General features: G+C 52.3%; 1 protein-coding gene across 7 annotated transcripts in view; it reads left to right on the top strand.

The window, feature by feature from the left end:
* The first annotated feature begins 2,481 nt into the window (after positions 1-2,481).
* Positions 2,482-15,885, top strand: part of PXN (paxillin) — a 54,048-nt gene continuing 40,644 nt past the window's right edge. For 6 of the 7 annotated variants that reach the window (XM_072600279.1, XM_072600285.1, XM_072600286.1 and 3 more), the window contains exon 1: positions 2,482-2,578. In XM_072600279.1, the coding sequence (XP_072456380.1) occupies positions 2,566-2,578 (13 nt within the window). In that variant the 5' untranslated portion in view covers positions 2,482-2,565. Of the gene's footprint in view, positions 2,579-4,659; positions 9,654-15,885 lie in introns of those variants that run through there. The other variant, XM_072600282.1, reaches the window with a different exon arrangement.

Raw genomic sequence — 15,885 nt, forward strand, 5'->3', positions numbered from 1 at the left:
TTGGAGACAAAGTAAATACCCTCATTTGGGAATAGTTAAGCAAATGGCAGCATGTGAGAAGAGAGAAACTGATGAAAGATGAAGGAAGTGGAACAGTGAAATTAACAACACATACATTGTTACTATTAAGAAGAAAACAAAGCAATCGAAATTGAATACCATGAAGGCAGAATAACTCTGATTGGCCCTAAAGAGATTAATCAGTTAATCTATCAATTAATCAACATTTATTAAGTTCCTACTATGTGCTAAAGACTAAGGATACAAAAAGAAGCAAACAGAAGTTCACGGTTTGGCAGAGATACAATATGCAGAGATAATTTGCATTTCCCATCGATGGGGTGGTCCATGCTGCCTATAATAACGGACTTAATTTTGATATATTGGTTAGTTTTGCTGAACGTCTCTTTTCCTCTTTTTTATTCTTTATTATAAGGGATAATGGCTCTCCAGGAGGAGGAACGGGAGATGGAACCAGTGTAAAAAGAAAACCAACCAATAAAGTGTATTCTACTTATTTTTAAAGGAAGGGTTTTCAGCAGGCGACCTTGGGAGTCCCTCTGGCTCCCCTCCCTCTAGTTGGGGGGGGGGGTAGTGACTGGTGCTGTCTCTGCTACATGCATCTGGCCACAGTTTGGCTTTCCTTCAGGCCAGTACCTCACTTCTGGGACCCTGAGGTCACTTTTTTGGCCCCCAGCCCTGTCTGTGGAGTCATGTAAAAAAGTCATGAAATTGCCTGGATTAGATTAAATCAATGCAGATTTCTAGGTTGGGGGTGGGGAGGCTGGAAGGTCCTAGCAGTGAGTTGTTCCTACCCCCTACCCTTTGACAGTCAGTCAGCTCTTGAGGGATTGTCTTATTTTCTGTAGTTAAGTTAACCCTGCACTTAAGCTTGATCCTGCTTCCCCAAAGCCATTTTGGGGGCTCTACCCAAAACATACACAGTAGGAGTTGTAGGGACTGAGATTCAGAGGCCAGCCACTCTCCCAAGATCCTCTTTGAATGACATGCAAATAAAGCCACAGAAAGTGTCCACACTCTAGCCTTCCTAATGCACCAGCCACAGAACCCCATCATTCTGGCCAGTACAAAACTTCCCCGGTCTCCTTAAACTTAAAATGTAGATAATATCGGACCTACGACACTGAATTGCTCTCAGAAGAATTCATTTGCTGTATATAAGATTTGGATAGGGTTTGGACAGAATGTAAGGCCTGGCGTCAGGAAGACCTAAATTCAAATGTGACTGTATATGCTTGTCTAAAACTTAAAAAATCATACGAGGACAGATGTGAATGGAGGGGCGGGCCAGAACCTTGCTCCAGCTCATTCCTTCACCCCTGGATTATTGCAATAACTGCTGGAGTGGGGGTGGGGGTGGGGGGGGTCTGCCTGTCTCAGGTCTCGCCCCACTCCAGGCCATCCACCCTTCAGCCAACAAAGCTCCCACCAGGTCATTCCCCTACTCCATAAGCTCCAGGGACTCACTCGAAGTCCTTCAGGTCCCAGGCCGGCCAGCCTTCTTCTGCCTCCTACTTGTGCCCAAGGGTCCAATTCTACCGGCCTGTGGGCTGTGCTTTCCCACGAGGAAATGGGCATGAAGTGACTGGCCCAGGGTCTGAGGCCAGGGTCCAGGACTCCATCCGCTGCCCCATCCCAGGGCTGCCTCAACTCTCGTCCCTAGACGTGGACGGACACACCGCGTCTCACCAGCTGGAATGGGGAATCTTTGAGAAAACATGCGGGCAGGGGCCTGGCACAAAGTTGAGGGTTTGGGGGGCCCAGGCCTTGCAGGCTCCCCGGGAGTTTTGGAGGCAGAGGGCTGTACAGTGTAGATGGGGGCTCCCATATGGCGTGAGTGGGGTGTCCACGTGGTGGAAAAGGTATGGGACATCTGTGGAAGGGAGGACTGCTGTGTTTCTGAAGTGGCGGTACGCGTGGGCACACGTGCACGGGTGGGGTGATCGGACAGAGAGGGGGCGCTCCCGCATGGTGTGGACAGAGGGGTGGCTCCTCCGCAGTTTGAATGGGGACACGAGGGGCTGTTGGGGGCCCCCAATGGTGGGGGGCACACGGAGATGTCTAGAGGGCCTCCCCATGTCTGCGGGGTGGGCTGGGCTCTCATACTTTGTAGGAACACGCGGGGCTGTCGGGGTCTCCACGTGGAGTGACTGGGAGGTGGGGAGCTACCACGTGATCGGTGTGCGTGGGGACCTGGAAGAGGCGTCTAGAGCGAGACTGAGCAACAATCTCCGTGGGGAGGGCTCCCGCGTGGGGGCATGGAGAGGGGCCCGGGCCACGCAGCGGGGGCGCGCGGGGCCAGGCCGGGCCTCGGCGGGGGGCGGACCCACGCGCGGACGCGCCGCCGCGGTAAGGCTCCGGCAGGGGGCGCCCGGGGTCCGCGGCGGGAGCGCCCACGCAGGCCCCTCCCCCGCCGGGCGCGCGCAGGGGGGCGGTGCCGGGGCGTGCGCGCGCGGGAGGACACGCGGGGGCGCGGGCGCGCTCCGGACCGAGCCGCGGCGGCGGAAAAGTTGCGGGCGGAGAGAGCGGGGAGAGCGGGCGGCCATGGACGACCTCGGTGAGTGAGCGGGCCCACGCGGGACCGGGGCCCCCGCCCCCCGCCATGGCCTCGCGCGGCGGGGTGGGGTCAGCAGCTGGCACCCCCTCTGGGCACTTGTGAGGAGCCTTGAGATCCCCCCTGCGGTGCGCCCCCCAATCCTGGGTCCGGGAAGGGGGAGCAGGGGAGCCCCCCCAGCGCTCCCACCCGACGCCGGGGGGCTGCACGGGGGGCGTCCTCACTGGCCGCGCCGGGTCACCCCGAGAGTCTGCCGGGGGCTGGAGCCCGGAGCCTTGGGGGGGGTGGCCTGGCCGCAGCCCTGCCCCCACCCGTGCCGGGCTGTCCAACCCTCCGCACGTCCGAGCCGGGGTTTGCCCCGCTGCCCACACCCCATCCCCGGCCGGGGACCCCCGAGCCCCCTCCCCGTCAGGGTGAGCGGCTGCTTGTGTGAGTGGGGAGACTGGACAGGCGGGCCTCCCCCTCCTCCCCGGTGCCCAGGACACTGTGGGCAGTGTGGCCGCCGGGCTGAGCCCCGCCGGGCTATTTGTAGGCACAGGAGTGTTCCAGGAGGGCACCAAGGGAGCGCCTCCCTGACCCTCCTCGGGTGCCCTCTCCCGAGAGCCCAAGCGGAGGGCTGGCCCAGGGGGCATTCCCCGTGCCAAGCCGAGCCTTTCCGTGGCCAACATGCTCAGGGCTGGCAGTGGTTCTGGGCAGGTATTTTTCCTTTAAAAGTGGGTATGCCTAGAGGAGGTCTGGGAGAACCTTTGCTTACCCAGTGCCTCATCCAAACGGTTTGTTACTTGGGGCGGGTGGGAAGTGTGTGAGATAGGCTCACCTCCTAAGGCTTCCCCCGTCTGACTTTGGGAAAGTTACCTGAGCATTCCGGGCCTCAGTTTCCTCATATGTTGGAGGAGGTTGGACTAACTGAGGTGCTTTCTCACTGTATCATCTCTTAGACCCCCTGGGCACCGTTCTGCAGGCAGCTCACAAAGATCTCACGTCTACCCCACAGAAACCCTCCCTTCCTCCCAGACACAACTCCTATAAACCAATCCAATAAACATTTATTAAGCACCTACTATGTGCCAGCGCTATACTAAAGTGCTGGGGGCTTAACCTCAACCAGGTCAGGGGCCCCTGGACCCCTCTCTAATTAGGAGTGCTGCCTCTTTGAAATATCTAGCTTTATTTTCAATAGACTTTCTGTTCACTTCGCTGTGGAAGTTGTCTGTGTTCATCCCTTCCCCCCTGCTCCTGAACGTGAGCTCCTTGAGGGTAGGGATGGTTATTGTCATATCTCTTGCTTCTGGTTCAGTGCTGGGCACACAGTAGGCTCTTAATATCATCTCTAAGAACCTGGTGTAGTGGAAGAGCATTGCCTCTGGAGTCAGAGGACCTGGGATCAAATTCTCCCCCTGACAGTTACTACCTGTGTGTTACTACACACTCCCTGAGCCTCAGTTTCCTTATCTGTCAAAAAAGAGCAGAGAGGTTGGACCCGATTCCTCCGAGATCTTCTCCAGTTTTAGAGCTGTGAACTCTTGCATTGTCTCCTGCGACCCTTCTGCCTCTAAACTGACCATCCCAAGCTGCTTCCAGCATGTTTCTCTCTGTTGTGCTCACGGGACTGGAGTTTGAAGTTGAGACACTGGATGCCTGCCAGAAAATGCCTCCTCCTCCTCCTCCATGTAGGGAAAAGGAACACAGTTAGTCCCTGAAAGGAAAGATGGAACAGGTTGGGGCAGAGGGGGGATGTAGTGTTTAAATGGCCTGGATCTGGATGCAGCTGTGCTCCCAGCGGGGCCACGCCTGGCTCCTGGGTCCAGGCGGCTTGATGGTGGGTGAGGGAGGGCAGAGGAATTTGCCTGGCCTCCGGGTCTCAGCCCCTCTGCCTTTCTGGCTGGCTGCTCCCGGAGTTGGCTGTCAGCTGTTTTTCTGAGTATGGACACAATAATGACCCTGGTCTCGTGTTTTTATTTTTTCCCCTCCCTAGAGTGCTTTCAGCTGGGAGCCCCATTAGAGAGTGGATGAGCCATCTTTTTTCTTTTTGGCTGACTGAGCTAGGGGGTAGGGGAGTAGGTTGGGGGGTGGGGTGGCAGAACCTTTGCAGCCAGATTTTTGTTTTTGGAAAATAATTGGAGAAATGTTCCCTCCCTGGAGCAGCCTGTGACAGACAGACTGGCCATGTGTTGTTTAATAAGTAACAAATTTATAACTCTTCCCCGTTGGTTGGGTAGAGAATGTAAACACAAAGTGTGCAGCCCAGCCCAGAGTCCTGCGTTGCTCTGCCCTGCCCTGTCCTGTCCTGTCCTGCCTTCATCTGTTTCCCTCAGGCCGGTGTTGCTGGTGGCTTTTCTTACTAACTGTAGATGCCCCTTTGGCTGAGAGTCCTGGCTGGTCTTTCCCCGATGGAGGTTGCATGGTACTTGAGGTATACTCTGAAGGCATTTCTGAGCATGTTCAGTCTCAGTACTGGCCCTGATTTTGCCCAGAATTCTAAGTGGTGGACCCTGGGGGGCAACCCAGCTGACTTCAGTTCAATTGTATTCCACGTGTGTGACCTTGGGCAAGTCACCCAACTTCCCTGGGCCTGCCTGCCTCAATATCCTTATCTGTAAAATGAGAGGGTTGGGCTGGCAGCCACGAGGTGGCTGGATAGATAGTTTGGGCCTGGAGTCAGGAAGGTCTAAGTTCAAATCCTGCCTCAGACACCTACTAGTCATGTGACTTAGCAAGTCACTTTATCTCCATCTCAGTTTCCTCAGTTATTATTTATCGTAATTATAACGATGCCTATTATTATAGCACCTACTTCACAGGGTTGTTGTGAAACTCCAGATCCAGTGAGGTCACATATATAATGTGCTTTTGCAAACCTTATATATAAATGCTAGCTATGATGGCGAAGATTATCATGGCCTCCCGTGTTTGATCTTATAATCTGCTGTTTAGGAGACTGATGGATGTCTGGGCTGGCACTCTGTCTGTAGTCAGTGACTCTTGTGTACTCCCATCCCCTGTGTGACTAAGGGGAAGGGGGTGTGGAGGCTGATGAATGTTTTGTTCCCCATGAAATGGTTACCCTGTGGACTATACCCAGGAAATGGCCTTTAGGGGACACAGGGGTCTCCACTGCAGCCCCCACCCCTTTTAGCTCTGAGTTCCCCCAGGCCCCTGCTGGGGGGCCTAGCCAGCTGCTGGCATTGCCCACTAGCCTCTGCAATCTGGATCTGTCGACTTTCAGCTTCCCAGAAGCTCTGACCCTTTGGAAAACAGAGCCTTATTGTCCTGTTGGGGGGCAGGGGAGTTGCCTCAGGCAGCCTGCCCCTGTGGAACCTCCCTGTTTCCATGGAAAGTCTGGACTTTGTGCTGTCCGTCTGTGGCTCCTCTGTGTGGCTGGCCAGGGTCGGGGGGCACCCAGCTGCTGGGTCTGGGGAAGTGGCTTCCCCAAGGTGGTGGAGTGGCCAGTTCCCTCCCCTTGGGCACCGAGCCGGATTCTCCCTAGAGCTGGGGACTTTACTGAATGTTTCCCCTGGATCCTCAGAAGAGAATGTTGTGTGGACCTTATAGAGGAATGTAAAATCCTTGAGGGCAGGGAGCCTTTTTGTCAGCCATACCTCCTTCCACTGTCTGTTTGTTGAGCTGTAAACTTAGGGTCCTAGGCTGTCTGTGTGTGTGTGTGTGTGTGTGTCTGTGTGTGTGTGTGTGTGTGTCTGTGTCTGTGTGTCTGCGTGTGTGTCTGTGTGTTTGTGTGTCTGTGTCTGTGTGTGTAGGGAGCTTCCTAAATGGGGACAAAGCAGATCAATATGGTTTTGTGCATAAAGCAATAGATTTAAGGTCTGCGGTCCCAGGTTCAAATACCAGCTCTGCCGTTTTCACTACCTGCCTGAACCTGGACAGATTGTTTCTTCTCTGTAAAATTTCCTCATCTGTAAAATACTGAGATAACTCCAAGGTACATTCCAGCTAAGCCTGGGAGCTCCTGGTCTCCCATCCCTAACACAGTGCCTGGCATCTAAGAGACACTTTTTTGATGGCTAAATCCTTTCATCCTCAACAAGTCATTGACGTGAGTGGGTTGCAGATCTCAGGCCCAAGGTCAGAAGATTTAGTGCCCTGTTTCCTAGATCCTGTCTTCCCTCCCAGTTCTGGACAGACTTGGGGTGGGAAACATGAAGGTGGCAGGTTCCCCACCCAGGAGATAGACTCTCCCTGGGGCCCAGAGAGACTTGTTCAAAGTCACTTAGGCCCAGGATTTCAAACCCAGGGCCTCTGGCTCTTTCTCGTACCTCAGTGTTCTAAGTCGCCCTCTTCAGAACCCTTGGAACTGCTTCTGGGCCTTCCTGGCCTTAGCCAGGGAGCTGGGAGCACTCTCTCAGCCTCCAAGGGAAGCTCTTTTATCTCTCAACTTGTTCCTTCTGGGGCTTCATTTTGGGTTTCACACTGTGACAACTATTCCTAGTCCCAGCATGTTTTTCCAGGTTCCAGGGTGAGTCCTTGAAATCTTGGAACTAACTTTCCCAGAGTACTTCAGTTTTTTTTGTTTTTAAATTTATTTTGGAAGCAGTCAGGTTAAGGGACTTTCCCAGGGTCATTCTGATTTGAACTCAGGTCTTCCTGACTCAAGAGTCTATGCTCTAGCCATTGTGCCACCCAGCTGCCCTTCCCAGAGTACTTAGTTAGGACTTTTCCTTTATGCCCCAAATATTCCACTTGTCTTCCCTTGTATATGATGTTCTCTGGAGAGAATATAAGTTCCCTGAGGACAGGAACTCAGTCATTTTCTATCTCCAGCACAACAGGAACTTAATAGATGTTTCCTTGAGTTGAATTAAATTGAAATGAATTCTGGGGCCCCTTGGCAAAGGCTACATAGTAAAGGGGAAGCTTTGTCTTTGGAGTGGTAGGACCTTGGGTTCAAATCCTGCCTCTCATCCCTACTGTGATTTCCGGCAAGTCATTTGACCTATCTGGGCCTCAGGCCCTCCATCCTGTATGAAGACTTTGGATTGGATCTAGGAATTTTGGATCACTTGCCACCTACCTGTGTGGCCTTGGGCACCCTGCTAGCGTCCTCTCTGAATCCTAATTTTCTCCCCTGTAAAGTGAAGGGGCTGGAGTAGATGCCTTCTAGGGGCCTTCTTAGTTCTATCTGTGAGGAGCCCCTCATCTGGAGGCTGCTGGGCAGAGCCCTGGAGGGCAGAGGCCACATTTGAAGAACTCTCCTGGCAAAGAGGTACTTAGCCTTGCACAGGAAACTGGAAATCATGCTGTTAGGCCTCTTGGGGGAGATAATCTTATCTTAAGGCATTCTGCAAACCTCAGAGTGTTACTGACGAGTCAGCTCTTCTGAGGGAGTCTTAGGAGTGTTCTGGGGGTCCCTTTTCTGCTCCTCAAAGCAGCAGATTGAGTAGAAAGAGGCCTGGAGTTGGAGATAGCAGTCCTGGGTTCAGATCTCATCTCTGGTGCTCACTCAGTGGTCTTGGGCAGCTAACGGCCTGCCCTCTCTTCCGGCCCCAGTTCCTTCTCAGAAGGTGCAAAGGAGACTAGATAGTTTTTATAATTATCACTTGACTATCAGTCGACGTAAAATAATTAAAGTTTAATTTTGAAACTAAAACATTCATCTACGTCTACTATCTCTGCCTTATGGGGGGAAAATTCACTGAGTTAATTGATGCAGCTCGATCCTTTGAGATCTTCTTGTATTCTGGTCCTTCTTTAACAGTCTGGTGCAGGGAGGGGAAGGAGAAGTTACAGGGAAGGCAGATTTGGGGTGATAGAAGGAAAAACTTTGCAACAGAGTTCTCTCCCAGGGTGGATTTGGCTCCTTTGGAAGATAGCTGCTCCCTCTCCCTGTAGGCTTTCACATCCACTTGTCAGTGATGTGGGAGAAGGGATAATTCCTATTTATATAAGTGTTAGATGAAGTGACCTTTGAAGTCCCTTTCAGCTTTGGGCCAGAAAATCCCAGAAGCTCGGTTTTCCTGTTTGCTTCACTGTCCTGCCTGTTGGGGAGATAGTAGGAATGTTGTGCGTGGCCTTAAACCTGGTTGTTGATAGGAATGGACGGGCCAAGACTGTCAGCTAGAGGTCCCCACCCCCCAACACACACACATACACACATACTTCCTATGAGGGTGTGTGTCAGTGAGTAAAGTGCTGGATTCTAGATTCAGAATCAGAGAGGCCTGGATTTGAGTCCCACCCCCACCATGTACTAACTGTGTCTCTCCAATTGTCTTTGCTGATTTCAGCCTCAGTTTCCTCATCTCTAAAATGAGGATAATGATAACTTGGGGACGTTAGCCCCCAGCGTTGAACTTATGGGAAGACATGGACAGAGGCCTCCCAGGATGAGTTAGCCTGGACCAGTATGCACAGATAGCGATCCAGAAACCTCCTGGAAGGTTATCAGGTCCGGCTCCTTCATCCACAGATGAGTCTTCCAGACTCCATGTACCCAGTGCAAGGTTACCCTCGGCTGTGGTGGCAGAGACATCCAGGCCAGCCCTTTGCAGAAGTTCTCACAGATTCTTGCGAGTGATGCTTGTGCTTTGAGCTCCAGTGAGATAATGCATGTGCCGTGCTTTAAAAGCGCTCTAGGAATAGTCACTGTTCTCTCTTGGGGCCCTTGCTGGGCGTGTGTGGCTCTGGGCTGGCCTCTGCCCCTGGTGCTGGTGGGGAAATCTCTGGGACTGGTCAGTCTAGGGTGATCTGGAGCCGGACTGGTTGTAGGCAGGGAGCCTTGGGAGAGCCTGGGCCGAAGGGGAGGAGGGAGGAATGCCTGTCCTTTCACATCATGCCCAGCCTTATCAGGGGCCAGTTGAGTAACCCCAGGGGGTGAGAAGGAGGCAGGGACCATAGTGGTCTGAAGCTTGAACAGAGAACTCCGGCCAGGCCATCCAGTGGTCTGGGACCTAGAGACCTGACCCTCCCAGCCCCTGTCCCCGGGGGCTCTGTTTATGCTGAGTCAGAGCTGTGCCACTTGGCACCCTCCCACAGGGCTAGCTCAGCCTCCCTGGCACAGGGCAGCCATGCTTTGGGAAAGCACCCTGAGGCTGGCCTAGCCAGTCCCCTCGGCTTCTTGAGAGAGGTGAGTGCCCTAGTCGCTCTCAGCTGGATGGAGTGTTGCCTGAAGTCTCCTTTCTGCTGGACCCAGGATCTCCTGGCTGTCCACGTGCTGGGGGATTGTGGGTCCTTTCCCAGTGAGGTCCCTCAGGGAGTGTGTGTCATGGACTTGATCTCTGTTGGCCGACTTGGGAAGCAGGCATCGTGTGTTGGGGGGGATAGAGGAAGAGGGGGGGTGCTGGGAGGAAGCTTTGTGTCATTCTTGGCCGGCTCTCAGGTAATTGTTTTAATGAAATGGAATGCAGCTAATTCAGAGCTTAACTTGGCAGAAACAGCCGCCCGTGTTTTCCTCGCTTGTGTTTGGGGGGTGGGGGGTGGACTCATTTTCAGCTGTTTGGAGTGGTGGAATTTAAGATGAGGGAGTCTGCAGAGAGGTGGCCGGCTGCCCCAGGGAAGACCTCCAAGGAGGAAGATGAGGAAGGCCTCCAGCAGGGTGCCATGCCTGCCCATCTCTCTGAGCGTCCTTCAGGGAGAACCAAGGGCCAGCCTCTGCCTGAAGCCACCCATGGTGATGAGGAGGAGGCAGTCACCGGACTTGCTGTCCCTTTCAAACCCTTTCCATCTACCCTAGGTAGGCAGGGGTTCGAGGCTGCCTCCCCAGCCTGCGTCTGCGGCTTTCTTCCTTCCTCTCTGCCCAGCAGATCCTTCCTCATCCCCTTCATCAGATCCCAGCCTCCAGTTTCTCTTCAGTTTTCTTGTTGCTGTTTCCCACCCTTGAAGGAACGGTCTGTCCCCAGCGGCCAGACTGCCCTTCTGGGGCTCATTTCTTGCTCCCTCAGGGAGAGTGTCCACAAAGGCTCTGTCATGGCTAGGCCTATTCACATTCAAACCTTACCGTGTCAGGAGGGTGCATAGTAGGGCAAACGCTGAGTGAGCTCTTATGGATTTCCCTTCTCTCTGGGGCCAGTTTTCTCTGTAAAATACGTAGCAGCGGCAGGAGGGTATCCTGGCTAGAGAACCAACCTCTGAAGCCAGAAGATCTGGGTTCTAGTTCTGCTTCTGATACAGACCAGCCCCACTCAGGCCCTTCTCACTTCTCCCCTGGGTTCATGGCATCAGCCTCCCCTTTATTCTCCCTAGTCTCTCCATTTCATCCTGCACCCTGCTGCCAGGGATGCCCCCAAGGTGCCCATCTGACTGGACTCTTCTCCTAGGACAATCAGATTCAGTCAAAAGGCTGCACTTAAGGATCTAGAAGGCCCCATGTGGCCAAAAGTTTTCCCACCCCTCGCCTAGGCCATCAGCCCCAGTGGCTCTGTTAACTCGAGGCTAAAATACTGACTTCTCATCCTGGATCCCTCCATACTTAGCTCCCTTACTTCCTCTCTACTTGGACAAATACGTTATTGACACTTTTGGAAACCATCTTTCACTTCCCAGTGAGGGGAGGGTCTGCCCCCCTCCCCAAATAGAACTTTCCTTTGTAACAATCTGGAGAAACAAAGCAGTAGCTTGTCCTTGTCTAAAAGCGCCTCCTTTTCAGCCTCATGGTAGGAAGCAAGCTTCACAATCAGCCCTTTGAAGTTAGAATTTTCCAACCCTGCGAGACTGGACTGTCCCAAGCTCAGCACATTTCCTTGGTTGCCATCAAACCTTAGCACAGGCTCCGGCCCCTTCTCAGGCCCCTCCTCCAGCCCCAGCGTCCTGTCTCCTCATTTCCCCCATCCCTGGACACCTTTCCTGGTTCCTATGGTGGCCAGGCTTCTCTGCCTCCTCCAGTGACCTTGGATGGACAGCATACAAGCTATATTCCTAAGAAGAAGCTGTGCTCCTGAAGTGGCCTGGGCTCGGCCCGAGTCTAGCCCAGTGACACCAGGCAGTGGGATACCTTCTATGCATAGGCGCCATGAAAAGTTTCTTGTTGAATTAAACTCCAAGATGTGACTCTCTGTTCTCCCACCTTGTCCAAAGGGACCTCAGAAATCATTTGCTACTGGTAATTATGCAGTTAATTGTTATGTCTCCCCTAGGCTTTCCCCACCTCCTTTGTTATGGTCTAGCTGTTCTTATCTTGCTTCAAACCCTCTCCCCAAGTCATTGAAAGACCTTCCTTCTGTCCATGGACCCACAGCCTTCTTTTGAGACATTTTGGCTAAAATATGGACAACCTCCTCCTACAGAAAGCTTTCTTGGTTAGGTCCATTGTGTCCATCTGCCTAGGAAAGGCCAGACTTGGAGTCAGGATGCCCTAGGCTTCCTGCCTCAGGTCTGTGTGATCCTGGACAGATCACTTAACCTTTCTTCGAACCTTAGTATCTCATCTGCCACATGGCAATAGTAGTGGTTGCCCTGTATGTCCACCAAGGTTGTTGTAAGAAGAGAGGGCCTTGTAAAACCTAAAGGTGTCATAGATAGCTGAGGAGGAGGAGAAGGCAGCTGTGTTTTCTCAGGGTGGAGAGCTCCCTGTATGGAAATTCCCTCCCATCATTGCAAATTGTAACTTCCTAGTCTTAGAGAGTGGCTCAGGGTCACATGGTCAGACTGGTCCAGTGCCTGACACACAGGTGGCATTTAGTAAATGTGTGCTGACTAGAATCCACGTATTTCTGACCATGAGGCCTGCTTTGTCCGCTATTCCAACCTTCGGCCCTTTTTCTCTTCCTCTTCTCGTTCAGGTATGTATCTGTCTGCTCAGCCATGCTGATTCCGTGTACAGATTTACTCCCCATTTCTTATTTTTCTGTCCTTTCTATTTCCTGTTTGTACACTAGCTCTTAGTATAGGGCTTTGCACATAGTAAGTGCTTAGTGAAAACTTCATTCATTCATTTCTGTTTAGACTCACCCATTCAGTCCGCATTCATGACTGCCTGAAGGAAATAGGGTTCAATGATTTCAGCTGGCGTTTACTGAGTAGACGTCTGCTCTGCGTCCAGCTCAAAGACAGAAGCAGCACTGTCAGTCCTCAAGGTGCTTACACACATTCTCTTGGGAGATTACCATATTGTGGGAGAGAGAGCTAAGGAACTGTCTCTGAATAACTTGGAGTTTTGGCCAGTTAGAGGCCACAGAGTGAACCAGTGGATGGAGCCCTGGCATTCAAAGGCACAGAACCAGGGAGGGATTGTGGGCCTCCACAGCAAAAGGCAAGGACCAAATGGCCTGCCAGGCCCAGCTCTAAGTCTGACCCAATAACCTGGGGGCAGAGGTGGTGCTGGACTAGAGTCCTCTCCTGTTCTGACAAGTGAGTGAGCAGGGATTCTCTCATTTGTCCAGTAGCTGCTTCATCTGGTCCTCCCCAGAATCATCTGAAGGCACTGCTATCTTGTTATCCCCATTTTACAGATGAGGGAATTGAAACCCAGAGACAAGGGGTTTACCTGGGGTTGTCCAGCTGCTAGATGTCAGGCACAAGTTGGAACCCAGATCTTTCTGACTTTGTCCTTAGGCCTCTTGAATGCCCTCCTATTATCTGTGGGCTGATGGTTTGACCCAGAGTTACGTAGAATCCAACCAAGGCTTATTAAGAACCTTTTGGGTGCAGGGGTGGTAAACCAAGTGGTAAATGTTTCGGGTTTGGGAGAAATACTTGGAGACCATCTAACAGTGACTTAAGGTTTACTGTCAGGATAGCATGAGAAGGAATACCAGCCAGGGGGCCCACCAGCCACACCACTGAAGAGAGAGAGAGGCCAACGGAGATCCAGAGGCACCGAGCCAGGGCTCTGGAAAAGACTAGGCTCAGAGCAGGAGAGATACTTGCCAGCAGGGGTGGACAGGGCTGCTCATCCACCTTCACCCAATACACCTGGGGCTCCAAGAAGCTGTAGCATGCTCAGCGGCCTCACCCGGGTAAAAGTGTCTCAGCAGACGGGCTAAACCAGGTTGAGGGTAAGCTATAGACCTCCAATCCAGCGGTGAGTTAGGGTAGTTAGGTAGACAGCCAAGCATGTGAAGACTTTCCCCAGAGGGATGGGCAGATGAGAACAGTTTGTTCCAGTAGTCATGGGGGTGACTGAAGCAGACACTGTGGTGTGCTTACAGCTTGGTCAGATGTGGAAGATGCCCAAGGTCATCCACCACATCTGGGTCATCACCAGTCATCCTGACATTTGTCCTGCCACTGGACTTTCATGATTCTGGAAGCAAGAGGCAGGTTGACGACTGCACAGCTCTGCCTCACTGAAATCCAGTTCACCCACAATTCAAGACATCCTGATTGATGTCATTGGTACTTTTTGAAAGGGAAGGACAAACAACAATAGGGTGAGAAGGGTGAGAAGGAGAGTCAGTCAGGATGCAGCATTGGTTTAGTTGGACAATGGCTGGTCGCCTGCTACTCTTGCATCCTCCCAGACTGGCTTTTCTCTTTGGGCCACCACAAAGCTCCTTCTGCCTCTTAGTCCCCAAAATCAGTTAAGTTTGTATGGAGGAAAGTGTCAGCATTTTTAAAGGAAAAACTGACCTAGACTGCTCGGGGTAGACATTCCCCATGGGACAGCGGGAAAACCAAGGTTTGGATAAGGCTGGAGCCTCTTCCCAAGGAGCTTCTAAATCTAGGATGAAGAGCTGGAGGGACCCAGAGGAGTCAGTCATCTCTTTGTTAAAACCCCTTAAGTACAGGAAGACGGGATTGTAGAGTTGTATCTGGAAGGGACCTCAGAGGTTCACCAGCCTTATATCCTTGTCTTACGGATGAAGGACCTGACAAGTGACTTATCCAAGGTCACTGAGGTGGCAGGTGTTTGAGGTAGAATTTGAACTCAGGTTTACGCCTTTGCAGCCAACACCAAAGGGTACCTTAATTAACGTAGGCAGCCTTGGAGAAAGGGAGACTGGGCTCCTGGGGAGCATCGAGTGATGATAACGACGACGATGATGATGATGAAGTGGAGGAGGCATGTTCTGAAGTGGACTGTCATCTTAATTATAAGGGACGTGTCTACAGTGCTTTAAAGTTTGCTAAAGACTTTACAGATCTTGTCTCATTTGCGCCTCACTACAACCCTGGGTCTTATGATCTCCATTTTACAGTTGAGAAAACCAAACATACTGCAGGACCTGACTGGTTCCGGGACATGAGACTGTAAGAGGTGGCCTTGGCACCAGGTTCTGACTCCAGGTTCACAATGTTAAGGACTGTCTTTTGCCTTCCTTTGTATCACTGGTGCTTGGCGTACTCCCCGGCACACAGTAGGTAATTAATACTTGCATGTTAGCTGGCTGACAGCACTCTGTCCCTAAAGCTACCCCGTCCCCCAGGCCCATTTCTGGGTGGCTGCCATCATCACTTTTTAAGAGACTTTCTTGGCCTTTTTGTGGCCTGATCTTCAGGATGCCAGCCAGCCCTTGGTTTCAGCAGTTTTGATTTTTGGCCTTCTGACTTTTTCTCTGTCTGTTTCTAGGAATGTACCCTCTTCTTCTGGTGGAAGGGGTTCTGCCCGTTAGCCTCTATCTCATTTCCTCTGGGGCAGCGTAAACTGGATGGTCTCTTGAAATCCATTCTGGCTTTCCAGGCTTCTGTCTGGTATGAGAGAGTTGAGTCTGAGGACCTGGGTTTGAATTCCAGCTGAGTGACCTTGAGCAAGTCATCATTTGCCTCAGTTTCCCCATCTGTGAAGTGAGGGATTTGGCCTCAATGACATCTCAAGTCCCTTGTGGCCCCAGATCTTTGGTGTCCTGGTGTACTTGCCTCTCTTCCCCTTTCTTTGTTGCTGTACTGGTTAGCTGAATAATGGGCACTGAGCTCTGCTCATCCTTCCCAGGAGTGGGCCAGTGGACTTCTGCGTGTTTTCCCAGGTGGTGCTTGTCTTCCTCCTGAATTCATTTAATCACAGCTAATGCCCTGAGGTTGGAAAGTTCTGGGTTCTCAGAGTGTGCATTCTTTATTACATGGGACAGAGAAGTGACCCTAGAGCCGGGAGGGCCTGGTCACAGGTCAGATCCTGCCTTGGAAGCATCTGGGTGGGTGACCCTGGGCCTCTGGGTGCCCCAGGCAGCAGAGAAGGTGCTGACCTACGTTGGTAGAGGGAGTTCTCAAGACTGAGGTCCTACCCTTCCTCTTCCTTCTTCTTTGGGAGGGGAGGTGACTGGGTGGTGTTTGGGGGTTAGATATCAACCCCCAGACCCCTCTCATACTGCCAAGCCCAGATTCTGGAGGGAACCCAGCAGCCACCTAGTCTAACCTGGACCTGAAAACTAATCTACTTTCCCACAGCCCTGAGATGTGGTCATCTAGATGCATTTTGGTGACCTTTG

The sequence above is a fragment of the Notamacropus eugenii genome, chromosome 4 (assembly GCF_028372415.1).
Source record: "Notamacropus eugenii isolate mMacEug1 chromosome 4, mMacEug1.pri_v2, whole genome shotgun sequence".
NCBI lineage: Eukaryota > Metazoa > Chordata > Mammalia > Diprotodontia > Macropodidae > Notamacropus > Notamacropus eugenii.